This window comes from Electrophorus electricus, chromosome 13, assembly GCF_013358815.1.
Source record: "Electrophorus electricus isolate fEleEle1 chromosome 13, fEleEle1.pri, whole genome shotgun sequence".
Lineage (NCBI taxonomy): Eukaryota > Metazoa > Chordata > Actinopteri > Gymnotiformes > Gymnotidae > Electrophorus > Electrophorus electricus.
In genome coordinates, this window is record NC_049547.1 from 4,105,522 (window position 1) to 4,122,849 (window position 17,328).

The window sequence follows — 17,328 nt, forward strand, 5'->3', positions numbered from 1 at the left end:
TTAGTATTATAATAGTACATTTATTCTTTTGAGTAATAATACATATAAGTATGTTGGTTTTTAAAAAAAGGTTGCTTAGTAGGAGTGCATGTGGCCGTGGCTGTGCACGTGCGCGCGCGCCTGCCCGTGCTCTGCTGTCCTCTGCTGTTCAGTGATGCTTAGAAGAGCGGTAGCGACTTCTGGCTACTGCAGTTCGTAAGACTGAATCAAACGGAACGGTAACCACGAGAGAAATATGATGATGAAGGAAGACAAGGCTGTTGAAATGCTGACCAAACGGTGGATAATTATCGACCAGCATTAAAAACCGAGGCGAGAGGAGGCTGTGACATGCCAGGAATATTTCCTTCTCACGAACCTAAGACCATTTATCCCTCTCATCAGATGCTGATGATGGCAGCGCAACCTGCGTGATTTCCTGCTGGTAAGATGATTTGCAAATGATTGTTCCACGTCCACTTGTAATGACAAGCCAAAACAAACGACTAAATTGACCTCACTTTGCGCACATATTTACATTACTGAAACATTATCTTATCTATAGCGAATTTATATAATATGGTAGAGGTTACATATTTTGAGTAAAAAAGCTAAATAGGGAATTTTATATGCATCATGGCCGCAAATGATGCGTCTATTTCTCCTCTTTCGAACAAGGGGTATTTGTCTTTTCACGCTGTCGTGGGTTGTGCAAAATGCGCTTTTGCTGGAAAGTGGAGTACCCTGTGCTTTTCGACGATGCCACATTCGCCGAGTGCTCACGTTGACTCACGTCAAAGAACGATGTCATTGCCGCGGAGAGGTGCGGTTGTGTCGTTCGTTTTTTAGCAGGCCTTTTTATCGTAGGCAGCCATTCAGTTTCATGACCGGTAAAACCAAAAGAATTACATTCTCAGGACACAATGAATTATTACAACCCAGAAGTCATTATGTTGCAATGATCTCAGCTTCTAATTTACACCAAGCAAACGATGCGTATGACATAATGCCCCGAGACAGTTTTCCATTCGCTGAAGAAAATAGTGGTTCAGTGCTCGATATCTACGGCGCTCGGCGCTGTAATCCTTATTAAAATATTTCTAACGCAGTGAATAATGGTGTGTGTATTTGTTAGATAAAAACATAGATTATATCAAAACACCAACACAACAGAACAAAATCACAACAACAACAACAACAACACCAATAATCTCAAATGCAGGGAAACTGTGAAAAAGCCCATTCTGACGTCTGTCTATAACTTCTGGCTTGTCCTCACTGAAGGTGTACAATGTGTTTCCTGCCACAGCGAACCCTTTTGTCAGCCTTTGTGTCAATTCTCGCCCAGGATGCTGCCTTTACAGGACGTAATGGCGTAGAGAATCATTATTTGCACGCTTGATGAGAACTTTTGTCATGACCAGAAAAATCAGCATTACTGACCTTACCAAAGGCCTTGATGCAAACCTTTTTTTTTCCACTTCATTACTCGCTAAAATGTGGCATATTTCTTCTTCTTCTTCTTCTTCTTCTTCTTCTTCTTCTTCTTCTTCTTCTTCTTCTTCTTCTTCTTCTGTCTTTTAGGGCCTGAATGTTTTTCCTTTCCTAGGAATTTCCCAGTTTTGCTTCCCCTTAGCTTCCAGCCCAACAGACAGGTGAGTAACATCTTATTTTGATGCCCTGCGTCTGAACTTTAGAAATATTCAAGCACTCAGAGATTACGGTTTCTAAAATCAACTTGTGCTGGACAGAGCAGGGTACTAATACTTTCCAGGGAGACGTGGAATGTGAACATTTATGAAGTATAATGTCCACAGCTGGTCACTGAGTGTAGGTTTTTCTAAGCATCTTTATTGACATGTGCCAATTATTCAATCAGAGCATGATTTATAGTGAATTTCTGTTGTTGTTTATTGGATGAAAAAAAGTCTTTCATAAACGAAAGTGACTGGAACAAAACAAAAGTTAAATGATCATAAAATAGGATGAGGGTTAGGATTTACTAGCAATGTGTAAAACCTAAACTGATTGAATACTGTAATTGTCCAAACACTACAATGACAGAATATTATTATTATTTGTAGTAGCAGTAGTATTAGTATAATTATTGAGAAAGACTTTGTTTTCATGTGTATGTACAAAACAGTAACGGATAGCAAACCTTGTGTGTTTCTGTGGCTCAGAATGATTGAAGAGGGCAGTAGGAGTAATAAGATCATGGTGGAGAAGAGACAGCTCTTCATGGAGATGAGTGAGTTAACACTCTACAAAGCTTTGTCCACACACACACGCACACGGCCACACACACATACAGAAGCTGAGGTCATGCCGGCTCTTCTTCACCCTATTATCACAGGGCAAATGACTTCATAAATCTGTGTCCTCGGAGGGTAAAAAAGATTATATCGACCAAGTACCTGAAGGAGTAAAGACTGCTGGTCCATGCAAAACTGTTACTGATTCAAACGCTAGCCTATTAAATATGATTTGATTTTGTAAATTATAATGGTAAAAAATTGTTTTATTATGTGTAAAAGACGAAAAGATTTTTAAAAAATGTTGAATGATGGATCTTATTATAACCAGGGGCACAAAACTTTGATGTCATCCGGCTGTCGACATACAGAACTGCATGCAAGCTGCGGTTTGTTCAAAAAAGATGCAATCGTAAGTTGCTCCTTCATGTTTCCTGCGTTCTCATACTCCACAGTGTGCTTACTGTTTACCCTTTTGATTTCCTTGATGGTACTCATGCACGTGTGCATACACATATATTTTTGCCCACTACAAATCCCTCCTCATCCTCACTTTTGTTTCCGTTTTCTGCTCTTGCAGTTCACCTCGTGGACGTGTGGAACATGATCGAGGCATTCCGTGACAACGGTCTGAGCACGCTGGACCACAGCGCTGAGATCAATGTGTCACGTCTGGAGACCATCCTCTCCTCTATCTTCTACCAGCTGAACAAACGCCTACCCACCACCCACCAGATCAATGTGGAGCAGTCTATAGGCCTGCTGCTCAACTTTATGGTGGCCACCTACGACAGGTGGGGCCTGCCACATACAAGCGCTGCCTTGTACTCGCAGTAACTCGGGTTTGGCGGCATATGTTGGACCGTTGATTTGAGCACCTGTCGTCCATTATAACACTCTGTAGGTGCAGACCGGATATTTGCTCTCCATCTGCTTGTTAGCTCGCACCCATTTCAAATTGGTTGTCTTTTATAAAAGTAAACCTAAGGAAAGTTCTACCCTCCAAACAGATTTTACATTAAGGCAGTGTTCAGTTCACCTGTAGAACACCCTGACTTTTGCGCCGACTTTTGCTGAAGCTTCTTTTTGGAGCTGTTGGGAAGAATGATTGTGACATGGGACAAATCTCATGTACAAGCTCTTTCTAGCAGGACTGGTTATAAAGAGAAACTACAGCTGTTGTCTGACACCATACTGTAGTATCCAACAAAGACACTCGTTTAAAAGAGCAGTTTTAGTGTTGGGGAATCTTTGACGTTACCTCCTGTTAAACCAGCCTGTATTTTCGTCGGCACAGAACTCACATTGTCTCCACGCCAGACATCGTGTAACACTGGAAACTGTGAATTTTTAAAGTGACATGGTGCCATAAAGCTCTTATGTTCTAAGGACCTGTGTTCCAGACGAGGCTGCTCCTAGTCCTGTACTAGATTATTGCACTTATATTTGGGTTTTTTTTCCTGGTGATTTGACCAACTTTAACTGAATCCTAATGCAATAAACTGATGGTGTTGAGTGTCAGTCTTCTCTCTGATGTGTGTGTTTTCGTTACAGTGAGGGCCATGGAAAACTCACAGTGTTTTCCATGAAGTCCATGCTGGCGACTATGTGTGGTGGGAAAATAGTTGACAAATTACGCTGTAAGTAATGCAATTTAAATTTTTATATACAATTATATTTTATTGAGTTTGAAAGGCTAAATCATGTCATACAGTGAAAATTGTGCACCACTGTTGTCTTACTAACAGTAATATGCGTTTACTTTCCAGAATATGAAATACAATCTTCACTGTCTATCTAATATCACTGAAGGTTCATTTTGTACTAGCAGCTGTTAAACACAATTCCTTGAAATTCATCATTTTGGATTCACTCATTTAGTCGCTCAGTGTGAAGCACGTTAGTGAAACTTTGCTGCCCTCTTGTGTATGTTTATAAACTCAATAATCTTTAGCAATTTAAACGCAATATAACACCTTTAAATTACTCATTTAATTAAGTGCTTTTTGTTTCTAAAGGAACCTTTTTACTTTTTCCTTGTATATAATTTGCCAACGTTGGATTTACAGTGACACCACATACAGTTTCGTTTATATAATGATTATCATGAATATCATGATTTCATTTTGTGTTTCGTAATCTCTCAACCTTCGTTTGCTGAACATTATCTGAAAGATGCATGTTATAACAGTTTTATGTGTCAGACTGATAGAATAGCCTGCTTATACTGGCAGTTGGTCCTCTCTGCGCAGATATCTTCTCTCAGATCTCGGACTCCAGTGGGACGATGGTGTTCGCTAAATTTGACCAGTTTCTGAGGGAGGTGTTAAAGCTTCCCACGGCCGTGTTTGAGGGGCCTTCATTTGGCTACACGGAGCATTCTGTGCGAACGTGCTTCCCTCAGCAGGCGAGTGCCATTAATCCCTGAACAGCAACCGTGCTTTTATAGCTCGCGTAAGAGTGTCTGGCTGAATTTGTCTTTCGTGACTTTTTTTTTTTTTGGCAGAAGAAGATATTGCTGAACACCTTTCTGGACGTTATGATGGCCGATCCTCCCCCGCAGTGCCTCGTTTGGCTACCTCTCATGCACCGACTGGCTAATGTAGAGAACGGTATGTGTTCGCAGCACCCGTGCCCTGCGCGTGGGACGGGGTTGTTTACGAGCTGCCTGCTGCTTTTGGCCGCTGCGCACGTGAACATACGGCCGCGCGGGCTCTGCTGAGGGCCTTAGTCATCGCTGCAAGAAGGTGCAAGGTGCGAGCACGAGCGCTAGTTCCTGTGTTCCGTGACGCTATAATGGACGCGTTTTCTTCGTTCCGCTGCAGTCTTCCATCCGGTGGAATGCTCGTACTGTCGCAGCGAGAGCATGATGGGCTTTCGCTACCGATGCCAGCAATGCCACGGTTACCAGCTTTGCCAGAACTGCTTCTGGCGCGGCCATGCCAGCGGTCCCCATAGCAACCAGCACCAGATGAAGGAGCACTCCTCGTGGGTATGCTGCGATCCTCAAGGCTCAACACCCCCATTTGAACATACATTAATAATAAAATGCAGTAAAGTAATAAAATGAGCTATACAGAGAAAGTGCATCCCAGGCTTGGCTGTGTTACAGTAGCATGCCTGGCAAGGACTGATAATTGAGCTCCAGGATCGCTTCCCCTCCAGAATGTCGTTCTGCTCTTTTGCAGGATTTCATGGGTTTTTACGCAGTTCAGCAAGTGGGTTATATTGATTACTCGCACCAACCCCCCCCCCCCCCCCATCTCTGCCATTGTCCCGAAGCTCAATTGCAGTGCTTCTGAGATACAATTCTAGGAGTCCTCCCCCCCCCCCCCCCACACACACACACACACTCACACACACACACACACACACACACACACACACACACACACACACACACACTCACTCACTCACTCTCCCTTTCTCTCTGTCACGGTTCCTAACCATGACAGAGATCATTGTTTTTACCCTCAAATCACTGAACAACGTCATACCAGCTCAGAGCATTGCTGCGTCTAGAAATACTTTTTAAATTAACAATAATAAATAAACAATTATTTAAAAAAAAACTTTGTAACTTAACACTTAACACTGATTATGGGCCATCTTGCTAGTCCTAGGATTTCCACTAGCAGGTTAATTTACTCCAGACAACCAACGTTATGATTTATAATCAAATATGCCTGTGTAGCATAATCAAGCATGAAGTGGGTCTTTGTCTTACCGCATCTTTTCACTGTTATGTCAAGGAGGCTGATTGATATTCAGTTCATACTAGTGTCTAGTTTTGTGTCTAGTTTTGTCTTTGTCTCTGTGCATTTCACAGAAGTCCCCGGCCAAGAAACTGAGCCATGCTATCAGTAAGTCTCTGGGTTGCGTTCCCATGGGAGAACCCCCACACCCTGTGGTCCCCGAGGCAGCTGACAGACCCCAGGATCCGGTACACCCTCTGTGAGTACCGCAAAGATCCTCAGGCCCAACAGGTGCGATCTGGCCCCCAGCCAGACCAAAACACACAAGTGCCCATCTCGCCCTTGGATGGTGGTTTGTTTTCATGCCGGAAGGTTGTCTTATGGAAGCCAAGACAAGCGAAGCCAAAACAGCAGTAAAACATGGCAGGGGACAGAGTTAACTGTCCAGTCAGGCAAGTGAATGAAAGAAAGACTGAAACAAAATTTCTGTAGCTCCCTATCTAAACATAAACTGGAAAACACAATCAAACAAACTGGTATAAGACGGTTGTGCTTATATGGACTAACATAAGTTATTTACCAATATATAAAGAAGAACATGATAAGAAAGTGCGTAAGTACTCTCATACAGGCAGAGATGTTACAAAAGGTCTTCTGTCTATGTAGCTCTCTACCACACAGGTAGTGTGTCCCATTCCCTAATGCAGTCTGATGGCTGCTACCTTGTGTCTGGGGTTTTGTAGGTGGAGCCACAAAACAAAAGTGTTACAATCACATGACTGCCCTATGTTCACACTAGGGAAACTGTTCACGTCCCCTGCAGAGGTGGAGTAAAAACACAGAGCAAACGCAACCTGACGTCATCGGCCAGTGACTTTTTTTTAACCATGATGAATAGAGTTACAAAAATAGCATCCTACAGTTGTAATTCTGATGGCTGCTTCAGCTGCACGGGCTCTGCTATTTGCTTTTGGGCATAGCGAACAAACTGGAAGAATCTAGTAAAAGAATCTAGTTTTGTATCTTAGCAAAATTGCTGCATTAGCCTACTGTTCATATGGAAAACTGCATACTGAACTTTGGCTATTGGTAGTGAATGCTAAAAAGACACAATGACATGATGACCCTGTGTTGGAAGAAACTGTTTGTATGGACCGTAAAATGTTTACATACAATTTCTGTCACAACAAAAGCATCATTATCATTGACAAACCATTGGCCATTTAGAAAGGCCATTGCACTACTGCTCTTGAAAGCTTCCACTGGAGTAGTTGCTGTCTTTGTGAGGCACACAGAAAAGGCAGAACTGCAGAAATGGTTATTTTTGGAACATTTACAAGAATGTAGTTTCCATGTCACGAGAGAAACTTCTTTCATTGTGTGAACAGCATTGAAATGTGTCAGTATTAGTCATTTGTGAAATGTGACAAATGATGTTACTGATGACCTTGGTAACTAATGCATCTGTTTTGCGGCTTAACGTGTAAACAACAGTCCTCTCTGAGAGCTGTCTGTTTTTCTAATCAGGTTTTTCTATGTTGGTTGTCATTAAAACAATTTTCGCAGTGGTTGTGAAAGTCCAGGCAAAACTAGGGTGCAACATAAAGTAGTGATAGTATTGGTAGTACTTGGTATTGAGTGGATTCTTTTATATATATATATATATATATATATATATATATATATATATATATATATATATATATATATATATATATCCCCACATTGTAGCAGATTACCAAGACAAATGCAGCACTACAGATGATCACTACTGTGACCATCACTGAGACAAACCACAGCAACGGCGATACTTGAGATGCTTGACAACAAGCAGTATCCTCCATGCAGAAGGAGGTTGGAGTCCGAGATAAAAACCATCACCAAGAGTGCTTACGGATACTGGCTACGGATACTGGCTACAGATACTGGCTATGGAATGGAGTAACCATCAGCCTCCTCCTTAACATGGATGACAGAAGTGAATGAGACACCGACTCACTCATCTCACCAGCATACACCGTAATGACAATGGAATATCATGCGGACTGGATAAGTGTCGTCAGAATGTAGCTAAAACCGAGGGGCTCATGCTACCAGAGGGTAACATAACAGACATTGAAAGCAGCTACATGTAACTTGGAATCCCTCAGGAAAACATGAAGAGGGAAACATGAAGAGGCCATTGGAAATGGGAAACATGAAGAGGCCATTGGAAAAATTTTACATATGGTTGGAAAATCCTAGACTGAAAGACAGGACGGAGGCACTAATCATGGCAGAACAGGAACAAGCTCTGAATATAAGATCAATAGAGGCTGGGATGTAACTTGGAATCCCTCAGGCAAATGGGAAACATGAAGAGGCCATTGGAAAAATTTTTACATATGGTTGGAAAATCCTAGACTGAAAGACAGGACGGAGGCACTAATCATGGCAGAACAGGAACAAGCTCTGAATATAAGATCAATAGAGGCTGGGATGTACCACGCCAGGCAGGACTCCAGATGCAGGCTGTGCAAAGATGCCCCTGAGACAATCTAGCACATAACAGCGAGATGCAAGATGCTAGCAAGCAGAGTGTATATGGAATGCTGTAACCAAGGGGCTGGCATAGTATAGAGAAACATCTGTGCCGAGTACTGGCTGGAAGTTCCAAGATAAAATTAGGAATTCCGGATACAGACAGACAAAATGGTAATGGCTAACCAACCGGGCATAATAGTTATGGACAAACAGCAGAAGAGGGCTGTAGTGATAGATGTAGCCAGTGTAACAACGTCAGGAACAGGGAACAAAAAGTTTGAGAAGATGAGGACTACAGTGGTTCCTGTGGTAATTGGAGTACTATGGTCTGTGACCCCCAAACTGAGAGAGTGGCTCCAACAGATCGCAGGATCAACCACCAAGATCTCCATTCAGAAGAATGCAGTCCTGGGAACAGGTGCAATACTTCTCAGGACCCTCAAGCTCCCAGGCCTCTGGTAGAAGATCTGAGCATCAAGGAAAAAGACTGCGAGTAGGGGATTTTTTTTTTACCCAAACCATTTCAAGAGGCCGCAATTGTTGACTGACATTATCATACATCTGCTCATGAATACATTGCATTAGGAACAGTTTTTGTATGCACATTGCAGCTTTTCCCTTTTAATAATGATGTAGTGATATTGCATGCAGTGCTTGTGTTGCCTCTAAAATATCATATCAGAACATTTAAGCAGTTAATATGTGGATTGTAGTATACAGTTATTAGGTACTCCCAGTTGGGCATTTCTTTGCACCTTCAGCTCAATAGGTGTCTAACTCCAATATATAGTGCAATATAGACACTGGCTGCAGGATTCGGTTTTGATGTTGCAGAGTGTACGTGACAAGGAGTGCACTGTTTGAAGTATTCATAATGCCTTTTCCTGGCTAGCTGCATTTAGTTCCTCATCAATAATATTTTAAGTTGTTCCTGTTTTTCCCATTTTTGCAATGAGAGGTGAAAGTGAACATCGATTGGCAAATCTCTCAGAGGAAAAAAAAATGTAATTAGGGAAATGCCGAGAAGAAAGATGTGCATAAAATATATATGTGGCTGGGTTTTCCTCTTTTACTGCATTGTAAATATCATAACCTGAATCAGGCTTGGTGGGCTGTTATGGAGGCTACTGCCCATAAGAACCACTGTGAGTTTTATTTACTAATGCACAAACCCAAGAATTTATGAAGTCCATAAAGCAACTTATAAACACTTATTACACACATTCCACTACAAAGAAAATTGAGATTTAAAGGTTTAATTTTTTTTTCAACTTGAGATCAATACATTATTTTCTTAGGTAATGAATGAAGTGACTTACCAAGTAAATGTGATATACGTTTATAGATTTATGTTCAGGCTATGGGGTTCTGTATGGGACTAAGGGAATAGACTGTTAGCATTAGGTTAACATTAATGCGTTCTTAATGTTAAGGTTAACATTAATGCGTTCTTAATGTTAAGGTTAGCATTCATGTATTGCTGAGCATAAGAAGGTTAAGCTTAAGGTTACATTCTGACATCAGTTAATATGCGTATGCAGTTCTTTTTCCAATTTTTTAATGAAATGGGCATATTGTGATTTACACTGTCTGGTAAGATATTCAGGTTGAGAACACAGGCACTTTTGTCTCTTTGAACTTGAGTGAGTGAGTCTCAAGCACACATTTGCCAGTGAGTGAGTGTTGAGCACACACTTGAGAGAGACAGAGAGAGAGAGAGAAAACACCACTGTTAATCCACCACTGGATTATCCCCAAAAGCAGAATTTGAGGTGTGGCCTCAGACCAACTAAAGCATGGGACGTGCCGTCTTAAAGTGATGAAAAAAACCCATAGGGGGTTTCCGATTCCATAGGGGGCTTGCAACCCCACGGTTGCAGTCGGCCTACTGCAGGGAGCAGATACAGTGCACTCTCATGCTACCGTGATTTTATTGCTGGGAGTGGTGAAGTCAGGGAAAGCTTTAAGACCAGCATGTGTAAGGGTGGCCGCAGATGGTTGCACCCTTTTATGGATGCAGCTGTTGTCCCCCACAGAGCAACTCAAACACTTGATGCTGGATGTCTCTCAGGCTCCTCTGCTCCACTGGATGCCACTATATCATGGTAGACACTTGGAATTTTGGGTTCAGTATGACTGTCCTTGCTGACCCCTTGAGTCGACCCCTAAAACAACATTAGTAGAAGACACAATGACCTTAGTAGAAGACACAATGGATTTGGCCATCGGTTGAAAACCAGATTTTCTGCTGTTGTCCAGAATTTCCATGAGCCACTCCTGAGCTAAATATTAAACATTTAACAGAGATCAGTTATAATCAGTAAACTGCATGATCCTTTTACGCTCTAGAGTATGTCTGCTCTAATGATATTATCTCGAAATCTCTGACCAAAGGACACATGTATATGGTGTTTTTAGGGCTTAGATTCAAATTATGAGCCATTCAAAGCAAGTGCTGAAACTGACTTGAACACCCTTCAGTTAAATCACAGTTATCTTCAAAGGAACTGACATCCCTGTTGGAAGCACTAATGAGTTATTTTTGTTAGTGTAAAGGCATGCTATTAGCCATTAGAAGCAAATGGTCTTCTACTTGGAGCTTGAAAGGAAAGGCACCATTTTAAACATTAATGGACATGTTTAAGAAACATGCATTAGTGTGCATACTGTGTAAAACACAGTGCTTTTATCAAATACATTTTACAAGAATTATGGGCACAAACCTTCAAATTGAGTCAGGTTTCTTAAAACGTTACTTAGCTCTTCACAAGGAAAAATAGAATGGGTTGGGCTCAGAAATCAGATCATCAGAATCACAGTAACTTACAGTTCCATACCCTTCTGAATCAAGTCTAATGTAGGTCTGCAGAATGTCTGCCCGTTATATACAGTTCCCCCAATTACATTCCATTTTTCTTCCAGTTTAGTTGTCATGCCAACTCCCACCCACCAACTAGCTAACCTCCCCCTGTCATATGGCATTCCCCATCCGTGGAGGGTGCGACTGGTAAATGATTCCTCTAAGACACATGTCACCAAGCACTGCAACTTTTCAAACTACTGTCCATTCTGTAGTAGAGGGAAGGCCAATGCAGTCATAGGATAGAGCTAACTGCCCTCATTAACAAGCACAACCTGTAGTGTCACACTGAATGACAGGGGCCAGGGTAATAACGTCCCCCCCCAACCCAGAGAGCACTGCAACACCCCCCCCCCGAGAGAACAGCCATTCCCTCACCCAGAGAGAACAGCTATCCCCACCATCCAGAGACCAGCAGTATCCTCATCACCCAGAAAGCATCTTAAGTTTGCTCCCTTGGACTCCCCGCCACGGATGGCTCTGGAGTAATCAGACATCGCAGCCTGTTCTCTGTTTCCACTGCATTAAGAATGCCTGTGGATATTCAGGGAAATAGCTGTGTCATCATAAATGCATTATTGTATATTTGCCACATTGAATACAGAATTGTAAAGACTTTTTGGATGGGATAGATATTCCCTGTGAAATCGATTCATCCCATATTCCACATTGATTTTGTGATATTTTGCTCTCAAATGCTTATAAACATCTTGTAGTTTATCAAGTACACGATGCATTACTGTGATAAGTTACACCTCAACTTCATCTTCTATAGTTTGTTTTTTTATTTTCTCAGTCAACCATCAATCTTTTTTCTCTGATTTACGCTGCAACACGGATTTGCACTGTTGTCATGCACCTAAGACGGGAGAGGAGCTGAGACCGAGACCGGAGCCACAACTCCCTTCATGACGACCATATGTAGCTCCTCGGGGAGCGGATGCGTCAGTGTAAACAGGCTCCTGTCGCTGCTCTCTGTACCATTCACGTTGCCACCAACTTCAGGGCATCAGCCCGGTCATCCCAGTCATGCTGTTGCATGCCACGGGTGACTCCGGAGTCAAAATGAAGGTAGCGCATGATTGAGGAAGAGCGTGGGCTTCGCTGGCCCAGTACTGGTGGGCGCTACTTGGTGAGGTGTACCTCGCGCTCGTCCGGACACTGTTTGACAGCTGATTGTGTGTGTAGAAGCAGTGATTTGTCATTCACATTCCCTCAGTTTGGACAAATGGATCTTTTTTGGGGGGACTTGCTGAACCGAGGAACAGACTGTGTCTGTTTTTTTTGTTTTTTTTTAATTGAGGTGGAAAGATACTGGAATTGACCAAAATTCCAATAGATGAATACATACTCGGAATTTCCTGCTGGTTCTCCAAGATACATAAGAACTGTGTGTAGTATTCTTAGGTGTAATTTGTTTTTTTCATGGTCTGTCCATACAACTGTGTCTAGTGTAGCTGATATGTGAAGAGACACTGCTGAAGGTCTGGTGATCTAAATCCCTCGTGTGCTACTGCAGGGCTGTCTGCATGATTACAGATGGATGTGTTCACTGTCAATTTGGTATTTTTTTAAATTTGGAGGTGGAGGTGACCTTCGATTTCCCCAGGTCTGTCATGCAGGGCACACTTTTACCTAATGACCTGGGGAAGAACAGGAGTGCAGTTTGATATTTACATTTACATTTACGGCATTTAGCAGACACTCTTATCCAGAGCGACATACAAAAGTGCTTTGTCATTTACTCATAGAATATCCTAGTAAAGTACCGTAGGGTACAGCATACAAATGAATTAGAATACTGTAGAATACAGGGATCAGTGCTGATACCTAGAAGTACACAATACATAAGTTCTATCCTAAACAATGAAAAGTGCAATAAACAATAAGTGCTAGAGTTTGTTAAACAACATAAACAATACCCTACAATAAGTACCAATTTAGTCAGTCAATGTGGGAGCAGTGTCAATTGTCCTTTAAATATTCTGCAAATAGATGGGTCTTCAGTCTGCGTTTGAAGACAGCAAGTGGGAGTTCATTCCACCGTCTTGGAGCCAGGACAGAAAATAGTCTCGATGTTTGTTGTCCATGAGTCCTGAAGCAATGTATTTCAAGCCGAGCTGTACTTGAGGTTCGAAGTACTCAAGGTACAGATCGGGCTTTGACCATTGACCTCATGTATGAAGGGGCTGGTCCATTTTTGGTTTTGTAGGCAAGCATCAAGGTTTTAAATTTGACGCGTGCAGCTACTGGGAGCCAATGAAGGGAGAGCGGCAGTGGAATAACATGTGTAAACTTCGGAAGATTGAAGACCAGTCATGCTGCTGCATTCTGGACAAGTTGTAGAGGTTTAATGGCTCTTAGAGGAAGACCAGCATTTAGTGAGTTGCAGTAGTCTAGCTTTGAGATCACAAGAGACTGCACAAGCACCTGGGTAGCTTGATACAGCTGATGTGACCTCTTAAAACACACAAAGAACAAAAACCAGATAATTCTGCATGGTGTGCCTCATCTTTGATCTTTGAAGGCTTCAAAAGATTGAAAAATCGTCTGCTTCAAATGTGTAGACAAGGGACTTATTTTTGATCTTCCTGACACATAATGGTTTGAAAAAGCATTCAGCAGTATTCTGACCGCTGCCTCGTCCAGCTGCCGTGGTGGAGCGCGATTGTGTAGCATGTGTATGCAGTGAAGCTGGCTCTTAGTTTCGTGTAGTGGCACCACTGAACAGTCCAGTCCAGTGCACGGTGCTCTTGGCTGCTGGGGGCTAGTGTGGGCTGTACTGAGGCATGACGCTCCGGGAGAGCAGTGCACGGTTTAATTTGGGAGACAAGCCCTCAGATCATAGCCGAATGGCTTTAATGAATCTGAGTGCTGTGCACCTCGTGGTGGCTGTCGGCTTCTCTGTAAACGCCGGAACATAAGCTGCTGGTGCCCTTTTTGTATCGGCAGATGTTGTAAGCTCAAGCAGGGCTCTTCCAGGCATGAAGAGAGTGATGATAACTGTGTGTGTGTGTGTGTGTGTGTGTGTGTGTGTGTGTGTGTGTGTGTGTGTGTGTGTGTGAGCGTTTGTCTGTGTATGTGCCGACACATTTGCAAGTATAATACAGACATGGGGCAGAAAAAGGGAAGGCAGTGAGATGGGGATAGAGAGAGAGATGGAGGGAGAGAGAGCGAGAAGGCACGCATCTGGATCGTCATTGGGTCACGTGACTGCCAGGTTTCCTTGGAGACAGCAGCAGTGTTGTGCATTCAGATGCTAACTCAGTTGAGCGGACGGCAGGACGGGAGAGGCAGCTGGCCTCTGGATGTGTCGCTGAGCCACACAAACAGGTGCTTCTCACGCTACGCAAGGTGAGTCATGCCATGCAAATGCGCCTGTTTCTCTTTGCCGTCTGTCTCCTCAGTGACTGATTATAGTATGGGCCAGAGATGTGTAGCTGTAACAGTACTAAGGGCATATGGTGTTAAAAACATTAAAGACTGCAGCTGGAGGTGTCTGTACTCATAGTGCCAGAAGAGTGCAGGCCGTTTTCAGTTAAGGTGTGACAAATAATACCGTTTCTCTTGTCTCAGTCTCTGAAATGTGTTTCCATTAAGTTGTTTGAAGTGCAACAAGACAACGGTTCCATGAGTCCCATCGTATGCTGTTGGTGGCCACAGGGGAAATTAACTTAGGCATGCCTTCATTATGCAAATCGCACTGACCCTCGTAGTGGCTGTCAGCTGTCTGGGTCAGTCAGGAGTAACTAATGCTGTCCTCTTGAGGGGAATTTAACTGAATGTCATCAGACATTTGTATTGTCCTTTTGAAGGCGAGCTCACCTGTCCAGGTTGAGATTTAGCTGTGGCTCAGAGAGACGCAGTGTTGTCTGGACAATACTTGCACACTGTTAGACGGTTGAAGAGTTCAGTTCTCCCTTCACGCTGATTCAGTAATGCAGCGAGACTTGAGGGATAGTGTGTTTGTGTGTGTTTGAAAGACTAAAGGAGGGAGAGAGAGAGAGAGAGAGAGAGACAGAGAGAGAAGCAGAGCAAAAAAAGAAAAACAGGCGAAAAAGCGATGCAAGCCAAATGCAGAAGAATGTCCAGAAAGCATGTGGTGGAGAGTTCTCCGCTTGGTACGCTGTTTACACACATTATGGTGCTAGGGCATGTGCAAATAAGGCTTACACATGAATGGGAGGAAGGGTTGGGAGAGAGAGAGAGAGAGAGAGAGAGAGAGACAGAGAGAGAGAGAGAGCATGGTCAGAAGGACTTAGCTGCTTCCTGGTGTGTGAGTAAGGACTGACAGGCATTGGGTCCAGATGGAGTGTGTGGTACAAGGCACTATTTACCCCCACAAATTACCTTCTGCAATGTGACCTCAGCCCCCCCCCCCCACTCTTTCTCTCTCTCTCTCACACGCTTTTTCTCTCTCTCTCACCTCTCTTCTGTGCTCTCTCCCTCTCTTCCAGCTTTAATTAGAATTTTTCTGAACGTCTTTGTCTTCTTGTTACCTTAATTAGTTTTGGGCAAACATCATTAAATTAAAATGTCACTACATGGGAGCCAATAACAATGTGGAGCTCTAAGGTGTATTTCAATAGTAAAGCTCTTTCCACGGAGCAATTTGATGGCGAATCCGTGAAAAGTTCCTCGTCGGTGCGATCTCTTGGCCAGGTGGCATGGAGGTCCGGCTGCCCGGACTTGGCGGACACACTTTACCCAGAGCTTTGTCATTTTGCAGTCAGCCGCATCCAGCGTCCAGCAGCATGAGTGACACGGTCCTCCTGACGGCCGGGCCGCCCACGCCCACCGGCAGGTAAACACCCCGCACGGGCTTCTTCCTGCATGTGGGACACCATTTATTTTGTTTGTTGTTTTTATTATTATTTTGAGGCTGGTATGTGTACACCACACAGTTAAAAAAAAAAAAAAGGCTTTGAACTGGGATCTGCGCAGCAGTGATAATGGGATGAAGGGCGGGAGGGTAGCGGAGCCCTCCCGGACCCACGTCTCTGCGCCGAGTCGCACAGCAGCTGCGGGGACGTCCTGCACGCGCATGTCTCCGCACTTCTGCCATGTGGAGGCAGATGAGCTACGGTGGCGGATGGTGGGATTGGCCACCCTTCCGTCACCAGATGCAGCACGCCTCGCAGTGCTCAAGGTGACAGAGATGATAAAAGCAGGGAGGATGCCATGTCATAAACACCTGGGTTAGTGGGGGTTGGCTTCCTCTTCCTGCCCTGTGGCACACTCTTTTACACCCATAATTGGTAGCAAGAAATGAAATATTTATCATTTCAATAACTAATTATGAGAGGGATTATGAGATGGATTTGGAAAGAAATTACATTCTCATGCACTCTAGGGTAGTCTTTTATTAGAAAATGTCACAGATTTATGGACTATCCCTTTTGTGCCACCCTAACACACTGTGCACTTTTAATTGCTAGAAAGTCATTAACAGCATATCTTGTATAGCTACTTCTTGTGTTATGTCCATGTTGTTGGAAAACATGCATGGTGCCTTAGAACGTGAAGGGTCATGGTCAGACATGATGCGCATCCCCCTAGAAGGAAGAGCAGTGTGTACTTGTGCGCGTGCAAGGATAAAAATAGCCCAGCATAGTCAGACTGGAGCGGGGGAGGGGTGGAGGGTGGGGCGCGGGTAAACGCCGCATCCGGCACAAGATCTTCTACTGAGATCAGAGTCAGGCTAAAACAGGGTGGGTGTGCCTTGTTAAGAGAGGCCACAAGAGAAACTGCACATTGAAATGTGTGTGTGTGTGTGTGTGTGTGAGTGAGAGAGAGAGAGAGAGAGAGAGAGAGAGAGATGGTATTTGTGTCCAGGGTGCAGGGTTTTGGAGGGATGGGTTGCATGTGCCACTGTTCCACCATGGCGTTCAGGCTCAACATGACATCACAATGGCGCCCGCTTCCATGGCGCCCACTGCCATGGCACCTGCTGCTATGGTGCCTGCTGTCATGGTTTTTTGACCAAAGGGCAAACGGCCCAGAAATAGGCGATTAT

The 17,328-nt window shown here is 43.6% G+C and overlaps 1 protein-coding gene across 6 annotated transcripts in view; it reads left to right on the top strand.

Annotated features, from left to right (window-relative positions):
- The first annotated feature begins 162 nt into the window (after positions 1-162).
- The window catches only part of dtnbb (dystrobrevin, beta b), a 28,402-nt gene continuing 11,236 nt past the window's right edge, over positions 163-17,328 (top strand). For 5 of the 6 annotated variants that reach the window (XR_003411629.2, XM_027024732.2, XM_027024731.2 and 2 more), the window contains exons 1-10: positions 163-424; positions 1,564-1,634; positions 2,163-2,230; positions 2,566-2,646; positions 2,815-3,028; positions 3,789-3,874; positions 4,487-4,641; positions 4,741-4,846; positions 5,060-5,226; positions 6,064-6,188. Coding sequence is in view for 5 of the 6 variants with exons in the window: in XM_027024732.2 (XP_026880533.2) it covers positions 2,164-2,230; positions 2,566-2,646; positions 2,815-3,028; positions 3,789-3,874; positions 4,487-4,641; positions 4,741-4,846; positions 5,060-5,226; positions 6,064-6,188 (1,001 nt within the window). In the remaining variant the exon portion in view is untranslated. Of the gene's footprint in view, positions 425-1,563; positions 1,635-2,162; positions 2,231-2,565; positions 2,647-2,814; positions 3,029-3,788; positions 3,875-4,486; positions 4,642-4,740; positions 4,847-5,059; positions 5,227-6,063; positions 6,189-16,041; positions 16,117-17,328 lie in introns of all 6 variants that reach the window. The other variant, XM_027024733.2, reaches the window with a different exon arrangement.